Below are 16,851 nucleotides of genomic sequence, written 5' to 3' on the forward strand. Positions count from 1 at the left end.
CCTATGCAGGTAGTGATACAGTACACTTCATATATAGCAATAGCAACCTTGGAAGTATTTTGTAAGTATACAGTGAGCTAATCTGATGTTAATGAGCACTCTCATTTTCCTCTATGGTACACAAATTACTACATGGTCAAACCCCAATGCACTTACTCGGGCTCGGTTTGCCGCCAATCGGCCCATCCCATCCCGAGTCTTATCTCAGACAGACCCAGTACCAAAACAAAAAGAAAAGAAAAGAAGGCGGACGGGGAATATGTCAACCGATAGTAAATACATGCGGAGAGAATAGTGGACCGGGGATCCAAAGATACCAAAACCGGAAGAGAAAAAGGCTTAGACAAAAAAAAAATACCCAAACCGGGGCAAAGAAGAAAGAGAAGAAGCGAAGGACGAAGATGATCCGCTGACTTTCTTACATGGCAGGGGCACCACCGTTCATGGCACCCATGGTGTTCAGACGGGCAGCCAGCTGGGGGTACTTCTCCTGAACCTCCAACTGGGTGCGTGTGGCCTCGGCATAGGAGATGGCGTTGATGATCTCAGCCTCGGTGCGAGCCAGCTCAGCAGCGCGCTCGAAGTACTTGAGAGCCTGGGAGACCTTGCCCTGCTGGAGGAGAAGCTGGGCCATGGTTCCGACAGCGATATCGCACTCGGGATCAATGATAAGAGCCTTCTGGCAGAGGTTCTCAGCCTCCTGGAAGTCGTGCTTCCACTGGAACAAAGCAAGAGCCTTGTTGATCAGGGGCAGGACGTTGATGCCCATGGGCTTGCTCTGCTTCTCCATCTCAACGGCCTTGTCAAACTTCTCAATAGCCTCGGAGTAGTTCTGCTGGTCAAGCAGAAGCTCGCCGTAGTAGTTGTATACATCGGGGACTTCCTCGAAGTTCTTTACTGTCCGGCGGAAAGTGGCCATCGCTGAGGCGACGGAGCCCATCTTGTATTGTGTCACACCAAGTTGGATGTGGGAGTAAATGAACGACCGGTCGAGGTCGATCGACTTCTGGTAGTCCTTGGCGGCCTCGGCAAGCTCGGTCAGGATGAAGTGCAGCTGGGCACGGTGGTAGTAGATATCGGGGTCGTCCTTGTTGTGAGTAATGGCAAGCTCGAAGTCGTCGGCCGCGGCGTCCTTGTTACCAAGCTCCAGGTGCAAGCTGGCGCGCTTGATGTAGCTTTGAACCAGGGAGGGTGAAAGCTCAACACTCTTGTCCAGGTCGACCAAAGCGCCAGTGGCGTTACCGCCGAGGTAGGTGAAGGTGGCTCGCATGTTGAGGGCCAATCCTTCAAATTCGCCGAGCTCGCCGAGCTCAAGGGCCTTTTCGAAAGCGGCGGCAGCCTCTTCGTAGCCATCGGCAGTCTTCTTGCCCATAGCGATGAGACCCTTACGCAGCTGGCCCAAGCCGGACTCATCGCTCAGCTCGACCGACTCCTCCAATCCCTCGGGCAGAACCTGGGGGCGGAAGCTCTGGAGGTAGTTGGAGACAAAAGTGGCACTAGGCAACTTCTTGGTGCGCGCCTCCAGAATAGCCTGGCTCTTCTTCTCGGCAACCTTCTTCAGCAGCCGTTCGAGCGAGTTGCGGCTCACGTCGTTGGAGAAGGCATCGATGATGCAGCTAGCTGTGAAGTCGAGAAGAGCCTCGCTGTACTTTTCGAGGTGCTCGTAGGCAATGGCCCTTCGGTTGAGGGCCTTGACGTATTCGCTGTCCATGGCGAGAGCGGCGCTGGTGTCCTCGACGACCTTCTCCCAGTTGGATTGGACATTGTAGCAGGCGGCGCGGTTGGAGTAGAATACGGGATCAGGCTTGCAGATAATGGCCTTGCCGTACAACTCAATTGCGTTGGGGTAGTCCTTGATTCCGTAGGCCTTGTTACCAGCAGCCTTCAGCTTGGCCGCGTAGGCGTTCCGGGTCTTAACTTGTCAGCGAAAGTTTGAGAAAGAATATAGCTTAACATACCTCTTCGGACAACTCTCCAACAGTCGCCTCATCCACTTCGGGAAGCTCATCAGTGGGCTGCTCCTCTGCCTTTTTGGGAGACTCTAAAACCTTGTCAGTCATACGACCACCGTGTATAAACAAGGCCACATACCATCCTTCACTGATGCAGCCTTTTCCTCCTCAGCCTTCTTCTTTTCCTTCCGTCGCAGGCTCTTGCTCTTCTTGGGTGCTGAGGGGGGGGATTTGCTGGAATCGTTGAGGTAGTAAACGACACCCGCGCCGGTCACGACAACGGCGACACCGGCAATGGTGTAGACAACGGCCTTGTTGTCTGAGACCCAGTTGGTGATGCGATCCCAGACCGATGCCGATGATGACTCGGTCAGCTTTGATGTATCAATCACCACATTTTGGGCGGGCGTAGGTAAAGGCAATTCGTTCGACATGATGTGTAAGGAACCAGGCAAAGGGAGCGACGCGGCTAGTTCTTTGAATGTAGGCAGATGTCAGTATTCAATCGTGAAGTCAGACGCAATTATGCTGAGATGGAAGACAAGGGGTTCACTAACCAGACCTCGACAGAAGGAGTTAGAGATGGGGAAGTTCGGGAATGATGAAGCTCAGAGGAAAAGTCAAGGGTTCCGCTGGCCGGACCGGCCAATCACGCGCCCTACGCCGGTAACACTCAAGTTCTCCACACCACCTGTCCGGATTGAACAGAGCTGGCTCATCGGATCTTTTCGTATTCTTCCCCCCTCTTCTTCGAATTCCGTCCGAAGCAACGTCGTTTGGATTCATCTACTATTTGACAACACTGACTTGGTGACTACAGCAGCGACCGTAAGCCATTGATTTTCGGAAAAATGACCGAGAACTCTGCAAGCGCACAATCTTTCGAGATCTTTTCCTCCCTTCGCTTTGACCCGGGCCTTTCAGACGCAGCCTGTCGCCATGCATCGTGCTATCCTGATCCTCACAAATCACCCTACTACCTCCTCGCCTACCATCAAGCCCGGCTCATAGCTGCTGCGGCTCATTTCCAATGGGACGAGGCTCTAAACTGGCTGCAACAAGACTTGCAAGGCTTCGAGGATTTCCTCGACGCGTCAATTGCGGACCGAAGCAAAGCGTGGAGGCTTCGGATTGTAGTGAACAACAAAGGGAAGGCGAGGGTTGAGGCGAACCCAACAGCGAGCATTGATCTAATGAATTTGTTCATTCCCTCTCTACATACAAACCCAAGCCCACCGATATGGCGCGTCTATGTCGATACCCAATCGACAATACCTTCCGCCTTCACCACACACAAAACCACTGCGCGTGATGACTATACCTCTGCGCGGCTGAGAGCGGGAATTAATTCGCCGACAGACCTTGCGGAAGTACTGGTTGTGAACCCGGATGGCGAGGTTATGGAGGGCAGTATCACTACGCCGTATTTCTTGCGGGACCATATGTGGATTACGCCCCCGCTGAGCAGTGGTGGCAATGCGGGGACAACACGGAGGTATGCGTTATCTCAAGGTTTCTGTCTAGAACACACCATATCCCGGGATGAGCTTGTGGATGGCGAGTTGTGTTGGTTGAGCAACGGCGTAAGGGGATTCATTCGAGGCCAGGTTATAGCCAAGTAATAAACCCCATACAACATAGTATGTATTGTATGCACCTACTTCGATAGGTGTATATGTGAAATAGTCGATGTTTGAATGGTATTGGTAAATTGATGAAAAGGCTATGAAATCGTACGTATTTTTCAACTTGATTGCTCCAGAAAATGCCCCCTTGCCCATCCAGGCCTATTTCTTAGCCTTCTCAACCACCACTGGGTTGGGATTGCCCTTCCACTCAAGAGAGCGAGGACGCATGTACTCAGCCATGATCTCATCCGTAACCTGTGCCCTGCGCTCCTGGAACCCTTGAACATAAGTCTGGAGCTCAGCGATACACTTCTGCTTGATCTCGCCGGTCATCATCTTTCCAGCCTCGTAATCGGTACGGATGCGCTCCAGTTCCTCATCATCCTCGAGGAAGAATGTCAAGTACTGGAATGGGATATCGTTCTTGGTGTTGCCGCCCAGCTCGCGCTGCAATTCCGCGGTGTCCTGGCCACCTGAGAAAGCGTGCTTGTTGATCTTGTTCTTAATCTTGTTAGGCGTGTCGCTCATGAAAATGGCGGAACTGTCGATACTGGCGGACATCTTGGATCCAGGACCCTGGAGGGCGGGAAGGAAGATAGAGTGAATGAGAGAGGGCTTCTTGTACTTCATCTTCTCCGCATGTTCGCGGCACTGGCGGAAGTAGGGATCTTGGTCAATGGCGCATGGAATCAGGCAGGGAATCGACGCCACCTTCTTCGTCTCGGTACCGAAGATGTGAGGGAAACTGGTCGAGAAGGCCGCAGCAGACTGGGTGGCACAGAAGTGGAACTCGCCAATGTTGTTGCTGTCGTTAAACCCGAATGTGCCCTTAACCTGGTTGATTGTAATTCTCTTCGCCATCCGGCACATGTTCTCGTAGAAAGCACCACCAATGAATTGGAAATCACTGAAGATAAAGGTCTTCTTCATATCGAATCCAACAGCAATGATATCCTTGGCGTTTGCTTTTGTGTATCTCTTGGCGTCCTCAATCTCGATCTTCTGAGAGTGCATAAACTTCTCATCGTCGGTCATCATGATAACGAGGGGAACATCGAAGACGTCCTGGAGCCATCTACAATTGAATTAGTTCCCGGTATCTACACAGGTGGTCATCCGAGACTAAACATACTTGGTGAACTCGAACGGCACAGTGTGTCCGACGTGCATGCTGTCGCTACTCGGCCCACGGCCAGTGTAGAGGAAAAAGGGCTCGCCCTTCTCGTGCTTATCCAAAATCTTCGACAGGTCACGGTGACTGAACACGATACTCCGGCGCATGAAACGATGTGGGCGGTGGCCAGTCACTTTCTCAAAGCGCTCCAATAGAGCTGCATTGATGGGTGTGGCTCCAAACTCCCTCGTGAGCTTCTCATAGTCGACCGGCAACAGTTTGCCAGATTCATCAACTCCACCGGAAACATCGAAGGGCGTCACGATCTGGCCAACGGCCTTGCCGTCTGAGGATTTCTCGTCGATGCTCAACGAGCTGAGCGCCGGAGGCTGGGTTGCTTCGTTAGCCATGGTTTTTTTTCTTCGTCTGGTGGAAATTGGTCAGTTCTAAGTTTTCAATTGCAGCAGTCTAAGGCCGGTTCTCACTTTATTCTATGGTTGAGGAAATCGTGAATTTCTTCTGTTGCCCCTCTTGCAATATCGCGGGATGAGTCAGAAATTCCACTATCAGTGGGTGTTCTGATTGGTCCATTCTATACATTATCAGGTGACCGCTTCTAACCCCGCGAAGGCCTCCCTTTGTGCTTCTTACTGCTGTCTTGTTCAATTAAATTTGAGTCGATGAAAGTATAGGACTCTCCATTGGATGAGGTAGATATCTCCGTTGTGTCTGTGTTGCATTCAAAGTTGATCTTTGCAAATAAAGTGCATCAAGAGCGATCTGCCGGAAGTATATAACTGAACACTCACTCCAGGACTACAACTATTTTTTGATCAACAACAAAGGAAAATGGATAAAATATATTTTGTGTCTCTTAATTTCATGTAGAGATAAGTTTTAGAATCCCGGAAATAGTACATAGTAGAGACTTGGATAACCGTGGCTTTCACCCATCAATGTAGGAAGTCTAACCTGGTTTCCTTTATCTGCGTTATTAGTGGCTGCAAGACACAAAAGTCACATTGCGCACTATTCTAAATGTTTACAAGGGAGCTACCAACAAGTCAGCTAGACAGGCTGGATCATTTAAAAAAGTGTACTCGTGGCTACTACAGGCGCCTGTCCGTGTCAGGTAACCCTAACTCGAGTGTGTTGGGCTTCGGGCTATTCAAAGCTCCCAGGGAAGTAGTGTCATTTTCCTCGTGGACTTATCAGTTGAGCACACCAAATTTCCAAGATAATGACTATGTAGCCAGATGACGTTCATCTTCTAGTGTTTTGCTGTAATTTAAGACCAACATTCTTTCGCTCTAGTAGGCGAGACATTTCACAGAAAAACACCGGCCACGGGCTGATACATACACTGGAATGTGGTTTTCACTTCGCAAATTCGAGCAGCAATCAACAGGATCCAGACTTAGCAACCCTCTGCCTATCCTATATTTTATTCACACCGATCTAAAATCCCTTCTGATCTTGATGATCATTGCTCAAAGCTATTGTAGTCTCTATGCTCCCATGACAAGTATCCCGAGTGCAATGCATGATGTGTATGGCGATCACAGCGAACAGATATGTTGTATTTCCTCGTATGCAGCGGAGACACTGTCTTTTCGGCGTTCACAACTGGAGCATTCCTGACTGGCTGTTTCGACAACGGGCGCGGGAGCTGAACCTAGATCAGGACATGATATACAGTCTTAAGTGGAGTTTACTATTAAGAAGCTGAGTCTTCGGCTTCTTATTTCCGAGCTAGCTGTGGATGGTATGTCAATAGTATGCGCCAATTCCTTATTCAAAGAATCGATCCTAACTAACGTCGGACGTTATGTTTGGCTGGCTGCTTAAATACAAATACCCAATCAATTTTGTCTAGACTTTGGAGATCGTCTTTGGATTTTGGGGGTTAGTTGCCAATCAGACAGACACGATGTTCCTCGTGGATATCCACCCAAACTCCCCCGCCGCTACAGGACCAATCTCCAACCTCGTCCCATGAATATTGGGCCCTGGCATCCAGGCCGCTACGCTTCTAGTTCTGCACAAGATGGGCAAATGTTAGTTTCACATGCTTGCTAGCGTAGCTTGGCCATCTTTTGGGATTCCATGCAGTTTCGAAAAAAAAAAGGCGACGGTCTAGAATCGGCATGATCCAAAGATTGCTGTGCCATTTCTCCCTGGTGGAAGTGGAACACTCCGCTAGGGCATCCCGGCTTCCTGCATGCTGCGAGCCCAATAATCCCAGTCCAAGTGTGATATAGATGCGCTGTACGGAGTATATCAGTCCACTTTTCTACCTCACAGTAACATTTACTCCAACCCACCAACCACAACCCACCTTTCCCCGCGCACAAGCATCGGGTACCACCCCTTTCCACCGTAGATTTCCATCGACCCGAAACTCCATGCAGCAAGCCGCCGCTAAGCACGCCTTATTCGATGCCTGTAAGCTACTGTATACGACATAGAACCCCCTTACACGGGGCTATCGAGTAAATCTCCACAATACGGAAGCTAACAGGCTGTATAAATGGTGACATGTGTCGGTTAGTATCAGGTCAGGATAACGTAGTAGACTTCCGCGGATATGTGGGTCAGTCATATTTGATATTATGCCGGTAAGCTTGTCTTTCCGGTCTGCTGCAGATGCGAGTTGCTTTTTTTTTGGAGAAGGATGGGACACGTTATCGATAGTTTGGTCTATGAGGGAGAAAGAGTTGGGATTTGATGCCAATTTTTGGGACTGTCGGAACTTGGGAGGGGTCCGATTGACACGTAGCTTTGTCATGTTGGATGGTTGAGGGCCGTAGGAAAGGAGACCCGCCTGCTTTGTTGGTCAGGGGTTTTGACATTGGAATCTATTTTGAATCGGATTCCAAGGTCGGTTTCACTGCGTCAGATAATTTCCGTGGTGGGGTGGGGAGGGGCCGAGGCCATGGTCTCATAATTCTTTGTTTCCCGTGGACCTTAAGACTTGAGTTTGAATTTGGACTATAGACTCCTCGCTAGTCAGTTTCACTCTTCTTTCTCATGTAGTACGGAGTACAGCAGAAAGGTCCAAAGAGGTGTAGAACTCACAGTATGCAGGGGCAAAGGACAAAGCTGCCGAAACCTACTCGATTTACTTTTCAATATTAGGAATGGTACTCCGTAGGCATACTCGTTAGTATCAATATATTATTCGCCACTTACGGAGTACAACCCTTATATTTGATTCGAATTACACATATTTTAAGTGGGTTGAGGTGAAGAAGATCAACTCTAGATATGTATCCACCTACGTAAAGTACGCGGTACTGAAACCAAGGCCAGCCCATTCTGCAGCTAGCTCAATCAAGATTAATGGGTAGGTTGCCCCAATTTACTTTTTGTGTCTTCATTAGTTCGTCTGTGATTCTACTGGGTCCTCGTATCGTTCGAATGTCACTACTGTCTAGGGGATTGTGGTTCACCCAATACAAATATAAGATAAATACCTCATTTAAATATGGTATTCACTTTTGTTCTAAAGATAACCAATTCTGCAGCCTTGTACGGAGTCGGCAAAGGGATGGATGGGCCGGGAGCTTGGACAGTAATCCAAGACATACAAACACCCCAAGCCATCATGAGGTTGTATCCAGCACCCAGAATATGTTATAAGGGGGTTCATGAACCCCGTGTACCAGCCAGTCAGCGTTGACGGTTCCCTCCCTCCACGCGTAGTGATAGGTGTCGGGTGATGCGGCGGACCAGGCAACATGGGTGGTGGTTGGCTGGATGGAATCTCCTATCCAGCCTAGGGATTAGATTAACTTCAACAGAAGGACGTCGACAGATGACATGAGTCGGTAGTTGGAACATCACTGCGTTGAGTCAAGAGGCGTGCGAATCAGAAATGACCATCTTGACGCATGACACCCCTGGTTAATCACTCGCAACTGGACGGGGATCTTCACCCTATTTTCACTCTGGTCCAATCTCGTTAAATCAAAACTGGATTATCTCAATTTATGATATGAAGAAGTCATTACTTTATAATTTCCTTTTTTTATTTTTGGGAAGAAACTTATGGGTCACCGGGCGGTTGCGCGTGGAGAGATAGATATGTATATACCTGGGTGAAATATTTTGGTTTCACAGGTGCCTGGCCCGGAGCTTTTAAGAAAGGACGTTTTTCCTTCTTTTTCTCTCCCAATTTCCCTGATTTCTCTTAAGAGCCGTGTTTAATTAGGCAAATCTCAAGGAGACTCCACTATTAAAGCGGCACATTCGTCATCCCGTTCTCTCCCCATCCTTGGATCTTCCAGGGTTACCGTCTGAGCCTTGAGTCTGGATGTGACAGGACATCGGAGTCCTCGGACTCACAATTATACCTAGTAAGAGATTCTTTTTTTATATTTTATATCATATTTTATCTTTCTCGGGTTTTTTTATTTTTTTTTATCCTATTTTGTCTGCAATTTCTTTTGATTCTATCCTTAATTACTTGGTTAAATACTTGGTGGAGTTGCCCACCCCGCAAGTGCTTAATGCACACTAACCGGGAAAAATTAAAAACCAACAGATGCGAAAACATTCTCCCTCAGATTCTCCTTTTTCATTTTCCTTTTCTTCATCTTCTTCATCTTCTGCATCTTCTCTTTACCCTTCATCACATAGTAGTTCATTTTCCCCAAGTAAGTGGCTCAATTCCCCATTTGATTATTTTTCCCATGTTCCGGGTGTTTTACCCCCTCTTCCACCATTGGCCTACACCCCCGACGGGTTCTATATTCTCAAACTTTCCCCTTTTGATATTTATTACATATATTACATATATGTATTAAAACAATATTCTGTCGGCTATCGCGACACGCTGTCAGACATTCTTCGCTAGACACGTGTGGCATTCTCATTCCCATGCTAATAAAAAATTAGGCCTATCATCGGCCTCGCACCGGGCTTCCGCATTCCAACCAAGAGATCATCTTGAAAGTCTGATCACCAAACACGGCTACCCCACACCTGTGTCACTCTCCTCTCTGCGAGATCTGACAGCCACCTCGTCTACTTATACTCCCCCTACGCCACCTCGTCGGACCCGTTATCCGGATACCATTCCGATCGACCCTTTTGACTCGCTTACCTTATCCTCACCCACGAGACCCATTCCTATCCCAAGACGCTCTGGTCCAATATACGAGGACCTTCCAGTGACACCACTCACCGGTCGATTTGATCACGACTCTTATTTTGACGATTGGGAACGTGCGTCTCAGTCCGCCAAGTCCCGACAAATCTCATCAATCCGGCCTACCCGTCGCGGCCAGTCTCAACCGCGGCCCCCGCCATCCTCGACAAGAATGCGTTCTGATAACTCACCTTACTACTCACCGGCTGCCTCACCTATCATGTCTCCACGGCGCTCAAACTCCCCTCAACCAACTCGCTCTCGGACCCAGAACCCATCCAAGACCAAGCAAACCCAGAATTTCCATCTCGGCAGCCTGCCCCGGTTCCATCCCGCTGTATATCAGTCGAGCAGTACTTCTCACAACGCCACTGCTCAGCCTACATCTCCTCGCCAATCTCGACAGCCCACCTACCGCACTGCAGCCGGGTCACGCGACATGATGTGGCAGTACCGTGAGTTCATTGAGGGCGTCCACCAAGGTCCCTCGGCGCCCCGTTTGGATCCTCTGGTTAGCCCGGGTCCCGTAACGCCCCTGGCGCTAGAGGCCGGTGACTACCTCGCCCATGGCTCGATGAACAACACATCTGAGCGGACTCCACGAGATGTCCCAAAGAACTCCGGCCCTCCGGCGGAGCTGGTGGAGAAGCTCATTGCCTATGAGGAGAAGGCTCGGCAGATCGCTCGAAAGTCCGCCAAGGGCCGGTAATAGATCTACCCTAACCCGGATTTACATTAAAATGTTGTTTCTGTTTATTATCCATTAGAGAAGTGGGATTCCCTTGGAGCCTTTATTTCGTGCCTGTTTTTATATCTGCTTTTGGTGTTCTGGAACAAAATGAGCTCACCCCACACGCCTGATACAGTGTGCATGGTGCTTTTTGTTTTTGTTTTTTAATTCCTCTTTGGTTCTGATTTTTGCATTCTCGTCATTCTCACTCCGTGATTAAACAATCTCGGCTTCAGCCGACTACTGCGTTTGATCCTGCATCACGATATCATGTATCTAAATTATATACCCTGTTCTAGTCCAGCCTCGGACCTTGCTTGGCATATCCAAGTAGAAGCCAAGTATCAACCTTCAATACGATATTTGCTTCGTATTTTTGTTTCTCGGTGTAATTACACCACAGTAACAACTACCTAGCGCGCGTTATGATTGGGGTTCTTCCAACTCTGATGGTTATAGGGCCAATGTCCGCTGAGGCGTGGTGGACATGTTAGCCTAGCGGGTTGAAACTGGGATGTGTCCGTTGGGCTATATCCGCCTGATCTGACGCCGTTCCTTGCGTGTTGCCCATATCTGGAGCACCTTTCTGATCTCCAGGTAATCCGAGCGACAACTTTTCATCTTGGTTTTTTTATTATTTTTGGACCTTGGACGACTTTCCCTAGCGAGTTTTTCACCCAGTCTTGTCATATTGTCTTTGAGATTGGTCCTAGGTAACGCATGTTCTACAGGATCAGATAAGAGATGATATACACCTGAACAGGTAAACTCTTAAAGTTAATCCCCAGATTTACTACTCCATATAAGGTTAGCTTGAAAAGCCACTTCCAATATGCGCCTAAGGCACCACCCGCGATTCGGAGGAACACCCACTCTCCCCGAGAGGAATCTGCGGGGCCCAAACTAGTATCATTAAACCAACTTCCCTCAATATTTTTTCTCGATTACTCCATTACAGTCATATATATACCCCGGCTTCCCCAGAAAAGACACGCCAGCTTGGAAAATCCTCCTTGGCAGCCCAGCAACCCAGCAACCCAGCAACCCCAAACCACTCTATCCTTATCGGCATCCGTCACCGCATTTCGATTTGATCACCTGCGCGTTGCGCACAAGCACTCTACAATTTGCGCGTGGCGTCCATTTTGTGACGTATTGGATCTGCGATCCGCGACTAGAGATTAGGGGAAATATTTGGGGCTCTTAGACGATGTCATCGGCGCCGGCGCCTTTACCTGTTTCGGCATCTGATATGACGGGTCAACAGAAGGCGGAACACGCGCTTGCTCAGTCTGGGACATCGAAGTCGAACTACAAGGGTTTTGTGGCGGGCGTTTTTTCAGGCATTGCAAAGCTCAGCGGTAAGTTGTTTTCTGTGCTTTGACTGGGGTTGGAGCTAATTTTGTTTTTCTACAGTTGGCCATCCGTATGCATAATCAACTACTTCCTTCGCCTTGGGTTAATTGTTAACGAAATTGCACAGATTCGACACCATCAAGGTTCGCCTACAAACCAGCAAAGATGTACAGTTCCGAGGACCGTTAGATTGCACGTTGCAGACTTTGCGAAAGGAAGGATTACAAGGGTTTTATAAGGGAGCTACACCGCCGCTGGTCGGATGGATGATGATGGACTCTATGTAAGTGTTCCGCACTATTTAGGAGGAATTTTGCTGACCACCTGCAGCATGCTGGGCTCGTTGACTCTATATCGCCGATTACTACTCGAAAATGTCTTCTCGAAACCTCACTTCCGCCCTTACCTCCCCTTCTCGCGCTACCAGCCAGACCTCGCAACCCTTCCTAGTTTCGGACATGGCATTGCAGGTATCCTGGCTGGTACAACGGTCAGCTTCATAGCTGCCCCAGTGGAGCACGTCAAGGCACGCCTGCAGGTGCAATACGCCGCCGACAAATCGAAGCGCATGTACAGCGGGCCGGTCGACTGCCTACGCAAGCTGGTGAGTGCAAATGACTCCATACTATACACACCAACTAACATGGACAGCTCCGCACGCATGGCATCAGCGGCCTATACCGCGGCCTCTGGGCAACGGTCTTCTTCCGCTCCTTTTTCTTCGTCTGGTGGGGCTCCTATGACGTCCTGACTCGCTACTTCAAAAAGAACACTACGCTGTCCGCCCCTGCGATCAATTTCTGGGCCGGTGGTATCTCCGCACAATGCTTCTGGCTCACTTCCTACCCGTCCGATGTCGTTAAGCAGCGTCTTATGACTGACCCCATGGGTGGTGCGCTGAATGATGGCAAGCGCCAGTTCCGTGGCTGGAAGGACGCTGCGGTCGCCGTATGGCGTGAGCGTGGGTGGAGAGGGTACTGGCGGGGCTTTGTGCCATGCTTCCTTAGGGCATTCCCGGCGAATGCAATGGCTCTGGTTGCGTTCGAGGGTGTGATGCGTACCTTGCCCTAACTCCTCCATGGCCTTCATGAACCCAAAATGATTGAATATACTGAAGTCTCATGGCTATATAATTATTTAGAAGAACATACCCATTGTTTTATGCATTATTTTCCCCTGAGGAAAGTCAATCGTGGCTCGTGGTAGTTCATGATCAGGAATGTACCATGTAGTGACGGGGCCGCATTCGGCGATGAGACCCTTCGGGACCCTCTTTTGAGGTATCCCGCGATAAAACGGACACGTTCCAAAGACCGAGCGAATGTCGATTCGTAATTGGACCATGCAGCTCAAGTTGTGATCTCGGCCGCCGTTGAAGGGTCTTTGATAGTGAGGTGACATGGGTCGTCTTGGTTTGTCTCTTTCCGGACAGGGCAAAGAATAAAAGTGATCCATCATCCACAGTAGTTCCCTTTGACATTTTTTAATTCCCTTTCACGCCAGAATCAATTTCCCGTAGTTGTCACCAGGGGAGGAATTGAGGCAAGGTTGAATCTGGTTCCTTGGTGCCTGAGGCATTAACGCAGTCAGAACGTCAGCGGCTTCGCTGGACCAGCAACACACCTCTCAATCTCCAATTTAACGTTTATCGTTGATCGGCCATGGCCGTTGCACGCTCCATGCGCCGCACGAGCCCAATCAGCCTCGTGCTAGCAGCGCTGCTAGCATTCGGTTTCATATGTTTCATGCTCTCGCCCTCAACTCCCTCCGCATCCTCCGCATCCGCTAGCTCCCAACAGCGCCAGGAAAACGCCGCCGAACACCCCTTATCCCCACCCACAAAACCCTTCTTCAAATCGCAGCCCGTTCGAAGCGATGGACACAAGGCAGCTCCCCCGGTTGTCCACTATGACCTCAACAGCCTAACCAACACCGCGGATTCAGTTGCCAACGGCGAGCGGGTCCTTATCCTGACTCCGCTAGCCCGCTTCTACCAAGGATACTGGGATAACATCGAGAAGCTGAGCTATCCGCATGAGCTGATCTCCCTGGGCTTCATCGCACCGAAGACAAGCGAGGGAAACGCCGCAGTTGCGGCTCTGGAAAAGGCCATTTCCAAGACGCAATCGGGGCCAATCGATAACCGCTTCGCGAGTATCAGCATCCTTCGCCAAGACTTCGATCCGCCGTTGAAATCCCAGGATGAGAAGGCCCGCCATGCTATGGGGGCGCAGAAAGAGCGCCGCGAGTCGATGAGTCGTGCGAGAAACAGTCTGGTCTTTACAACCCTCGGCCCCGGGACTTCGTGGGTCCTCTGGCTGGACAGTGACGTCGTTGAGACACCGGCTGCTCTCATTCAGGATCTAACAGCCTTCAATCAACCGGTCATTGTGCCGAACTGCTTCCAGCGCTACTATGATACCTCGAAGAAGAAGTGGGATATCAGGCCTTATGACTTCAACTCTTGGGTTGATAGCCAGACCGCGCAGAACCTCGCCGCGAACATGGGGCCTGATGAGATTCTCTTGGAAGGCTACGCTGAGATGCCTACGTATCGCACCCTGATGGCGTACTTGCCGGATATGAAAAAGCTCGATCCGAAGAAGATGCTTGCTCTTGATGGTGTTGGTGGTACCGCCTTGTTGGTCAAGGCTGATGTGCATCGTGATGGTGCTATGTTCCCCGCCTTCCCATTCTTCCATTTGGTGGAGACGGAGGGCTTTGCGAAGATGGCTCGAAGACTGGGATATGAGGTCATTGGACTCCCAGATTACTTCGTATGTTTCGATTTCCGCCTAATTCGGCTGATAAGGGGATCATTTTGCTGACACGTTTCCAGGTCTACCATTATAACGAGTAAATGGCTTCCTGCCTCGTCTAACGTCTATTTCGCTTGCATACATTGCGCTGTGCGCATCTCAAGCTTTTTCTCGCCTCTCTTCGCCATTCGAGAGATCCATTAACAACATTCACCTCGGTATCCGTCCTTCCGTCGAGGCTTTTTTTATTTCATACGTACCTGGGATGGTTCCTTCCACAAGTCCAAAATTGATTTTGCATTATTCTGTGTATTACCAAGGAATATGACTGGGTATTATTCATTCACGTTGGAGAGGGGTTAGGTCTAGGGGCGTTGCTGGCTTGAAGGTTCTTGTGCATCTATTTTGGCTCTCACATGGCTATCGCCATATCGAATGAACGGTTACTTATTTGTGCAAGTCATATATAAAAATCAACGTAGCATGTGGTTAAACGGGGCGTTGGTCTATTTACCAGAGTCGGACATCCCTTATGTATTCTTTGCTGAACCAAAGGCATCGACTTTTGTCGTTGCACTTAGGCTTAACAGTCATGGGCACAATATGATATTACTGGTGTATATCAGCATATACCAATGCCCAATACAACTGAATCAATCCCAAGAAATGCTATGAAGTGTGTTAGTGATAATTGTACGACCGAAGCCTTGTGGCCCGGGGGTGGGGGAACGGATACTTACGCAAGCATAATGCCGGCTCCAAGAGCAACAGCCAAAAACTGTGTGATAGTCTTCCGCACTTCAACACCCTTGTCCTTACCAGTCTCCAGCAACTCCGGGATCACAGCCACGGTGCCAACATACAAGAATGTGCCTGCCGTGAACGGAAGAAGCATATCACCCCAAGTGAGGCTAGTTCCCATGAGACCAGCAGGCTCGGTATCATCCAACATAGTGCCGTTGCCACCAAACTCCTGAACGGCAATTCCAATAAGAGTACCCAAGAATGCACCAATAGCAGTAACGAATTGCGCGCCCATGGCCCTACGTTTCGAGAAGCCGGACTGAATAAGCAGAGCAAAGTCACCAACTTCATGGGGGATTTCATGGAAGAAGACAGCCACAGTGGTCGTTGCGCCGATGGTAGGCGAGGCATAGAAGGAAGAGGAAAGGGCAAGGCCATCGGTGATGTTATGGGTGAAGTCAGCGATGAGGTTAAGGTAACCGCCAAGTTTGACGCTGGGGTTAATTTCCTTCTCGGGAACGACCTCAGAGGACTCCTTCGCAGCAGATTTGCGCTTCTTCAGCTCGCCGCTGGGCTTCTTGGTCTCGGCGCTGGATGTAACTGCATCAATTGATTCGGCGTGCGCGTGGCTGTGCGAGTGGTCATGGCCGCCCTCCCCGCCAGTCGCGATGCGCAGGGCCTTGTCCATTGCAACAAAGGTGAAGAATCCAACCATGATTCCCAAGCCTAGAAGGAGGTTCTTGTTTGGCTCGACCATTACGAAGCTCACGTGGTCGGGAGAGGCTTCGCCGACGAAGATCTCGGGAAGTAGGTGGAAGAGGGTGTCGCCAAGTAAGCCGCCGACGGCAAATGCGACCATCACTGAAAGCGAGGAGGGGTCAATGTTAGGTGGACATAGTGCCAGGAGGAAGTCTAAAATAGTTAGTAGAGGTCTATCGCGAGTATTGAGGGGGAAGACTTACTCGGTGGACCGGAGATATACAAAGTTGCTAGAAGCGCGTTCACGGCTGGGGTGCTCGGGAAGAGGACAGCGAAGATCTTCGACGTCAAGCTAGTAGTCTCTGGGCGGGTTGCACGCTTGTGCTCATTTAGAGATTCGACAAGTGGGCAGCTCTATGACAGATTAGTTCACATATAAGGCAAACAGTACGTTGTACAGCATACCTGCAACTGCTCCTCGATCTGGCTCACGGAGAGCTCTCCGGGGCCAACATTAGCTGCGGCCAAGGCTGAGAACAAAAAACATCCTGCAACAAGGGCAATGCCTGTTCTACGCGAAGGGAAAAAGCGAGAAGCCATTGCAAAGGAATTGGCCAAAGTTTTGTTTAAGTGACAAGCAATACAACCCACGGAAGTACAGCTATCCGCTATCGTCGTTTATCGCGGGACTGTGAGCAAACATGCCAAGACATGCAA

The 16,851-nt window shown here is 49.8% G+C and overlaps 7 protein-coding genes across 7 annotated transcripts; 4 read left to right on the forward strand and 3 right to left on the reverse strand.

Annotated features, from left to right (window-relative positions):
- Nucleotides 1–87: 87 nt before the first annotated feature.
- tom70 (putative mitochondrial outer membrane translocase receptor (TOM70)) lies at nt 88–2,617 on the reverse strand. Its single transcript, XM_040959149.2, has 4 exons — nt 2,510–2,617; nt 2,092–2,427; nt 1,959–2,041; nt 88–1,912 (listed from the first exon to the last, which is right to left on the reverse strand). Exons 2-4 carry the CDS (start codon nt 2,384–2,386, stop codon nt 419–421), a joined length of 1,872 nt encoding a protein of 623 aa, XP_040810483.1. The 5' UTR covers nt 2,387–2,427; nt 2,510–2,617; the 3' UTR covers nt 88–418.
- Nucleotides 2,618–2,803: 186 nt separating this feature from the next.
- Nucleotides 2,804–3,574, forward strand: N7455_008255 (uncharacterized protein; the record flags this gene model as incomplete). The annotated part of the gene is made up of 1 exon (XM_040959112.2): nt 2,804–3,574. One exon carries the CDS (start codon nt 2,804–2,806, stop codon nt 3,572–3,574), a length of 771 nt encoding a protein of 256 aa, XP_040810441.2.
- Nucleotides 3,575–3,739: 165 nt separating this feature from the next.
- Nucleotides 3,740–5,104, reverse strand: N7455_008256 (tryptophan--tRNA ligase WRS1; the record flags this gene model as incomplete). Its single annotated transcript, XM_040959114.2, has 2 exons — nt 3,740–4,655; nt 4,713–5,104. The coding sequence occupies 2 exons, from the start codon at nt 5,102–5,104 to the stop codon at nt 3,740–3,742; spliced, it is 1,308 nt and encodes a 435-aa protein (XP_040810476.1).
- Nucleotides 5,105–8,846: 3,742 nt separating this feature from the next.
- N7455_008257 (uncharacterized protein) lies at nt 8,847–10,775 on the forward strand. The gene is made up of 3 exons (XM_065605838.1): nt 8,847–9,052; nt 9,241–9,352; nt 9,594–10,775. The coding sequence occupies exons 2-3, from the start codon at nt 9,241–9,243 to the stop codon at nt 10,553–10,555; spliced, it is 1,074 nt and encodes a 357-aa protein (XP_065460787.1). The 5' UTR covers nt 8,847–9,052; the 3' UTR covers nt 10,556–10,775.
- A 1,011-nt stretch (nt 10,776–11,786) lies between these two features.
- N7455_008258 (uncharacterized protein) lies at nt 11,787–13,003 on the forward strand (the record flags this gene model as incomplete). Its single annotated transcript, XM_040959138.2, has 5 exons — nt 11,787–11,937; nt 11,993–12,002; nt 12,060–12,215; nt 12,263–12,536; nt 12,584–13,003. The coding sequence occupies 5 exons, from the start codon at nt 11,787–11,789 to the stop codon at nt 13,001–13,003; spliced, it is 1,011 nt and encodes a 336-aa protein (XP_040810456.2).
- A 590-nt stretch (nt 13,004–13,593) lies between these two features.
- Nucleotides 13,594–14,792, forward strand: N7455_008259 (mannosyltransferase complex subunit MNN9; the record flags this gene model as incomplete). Its single annotated transcript, XM_040959172.2, has 2 exons — nt 13,594–14,709; nt 14,772–14,792. 2 exons carry the CDS (start codon nt 13,594–13,596, stop codon nt 14,790–14,792), a joined length of 1,137 nt encoding a protein of 378 aa, XP_040810404.1.
- Nucleotides 14,793–15,344: 552 nt separating this feature from the next.
- N7455_008260 (Zn(2+) transporter YKE4) lies at nt 15,345–16,734 on the reverse strand (the record flags this gene model as incomplete). The annotated part of the gene is made up of 4 exons (XM_040959115.2): nt 15,345–15,360; nt 15,432–16,347; nt 16,398–16,548; nt 16,600–16,734. The coding sequence occupies 4 exons, from the start codon at nt 16,732–16,734 to the stop codon at nt 15,345–15,347; spliced, it is 1,218 nt and encodes a 405-aa protein (XP_040810458.2).
- Nucleotides 16,735–16,851: the final 117 nt, after the last annotated feature.

Source organism: Penicillium solitum (genome assembly GCF_028829755.1).
Source record: "Penicillium solitum strain IBT 25940 chromosome Unknown utg000005l_segment0_segment0, whole genome shotgun sequence".
NCBI classification, from domain to species: domain Eukaryota; kingdom Fungi; phylum Ascomycota; class Eurotiomycetes; order Eurotiales; family Aspergillaceae; genus Penicillium; species Penicillium solitum.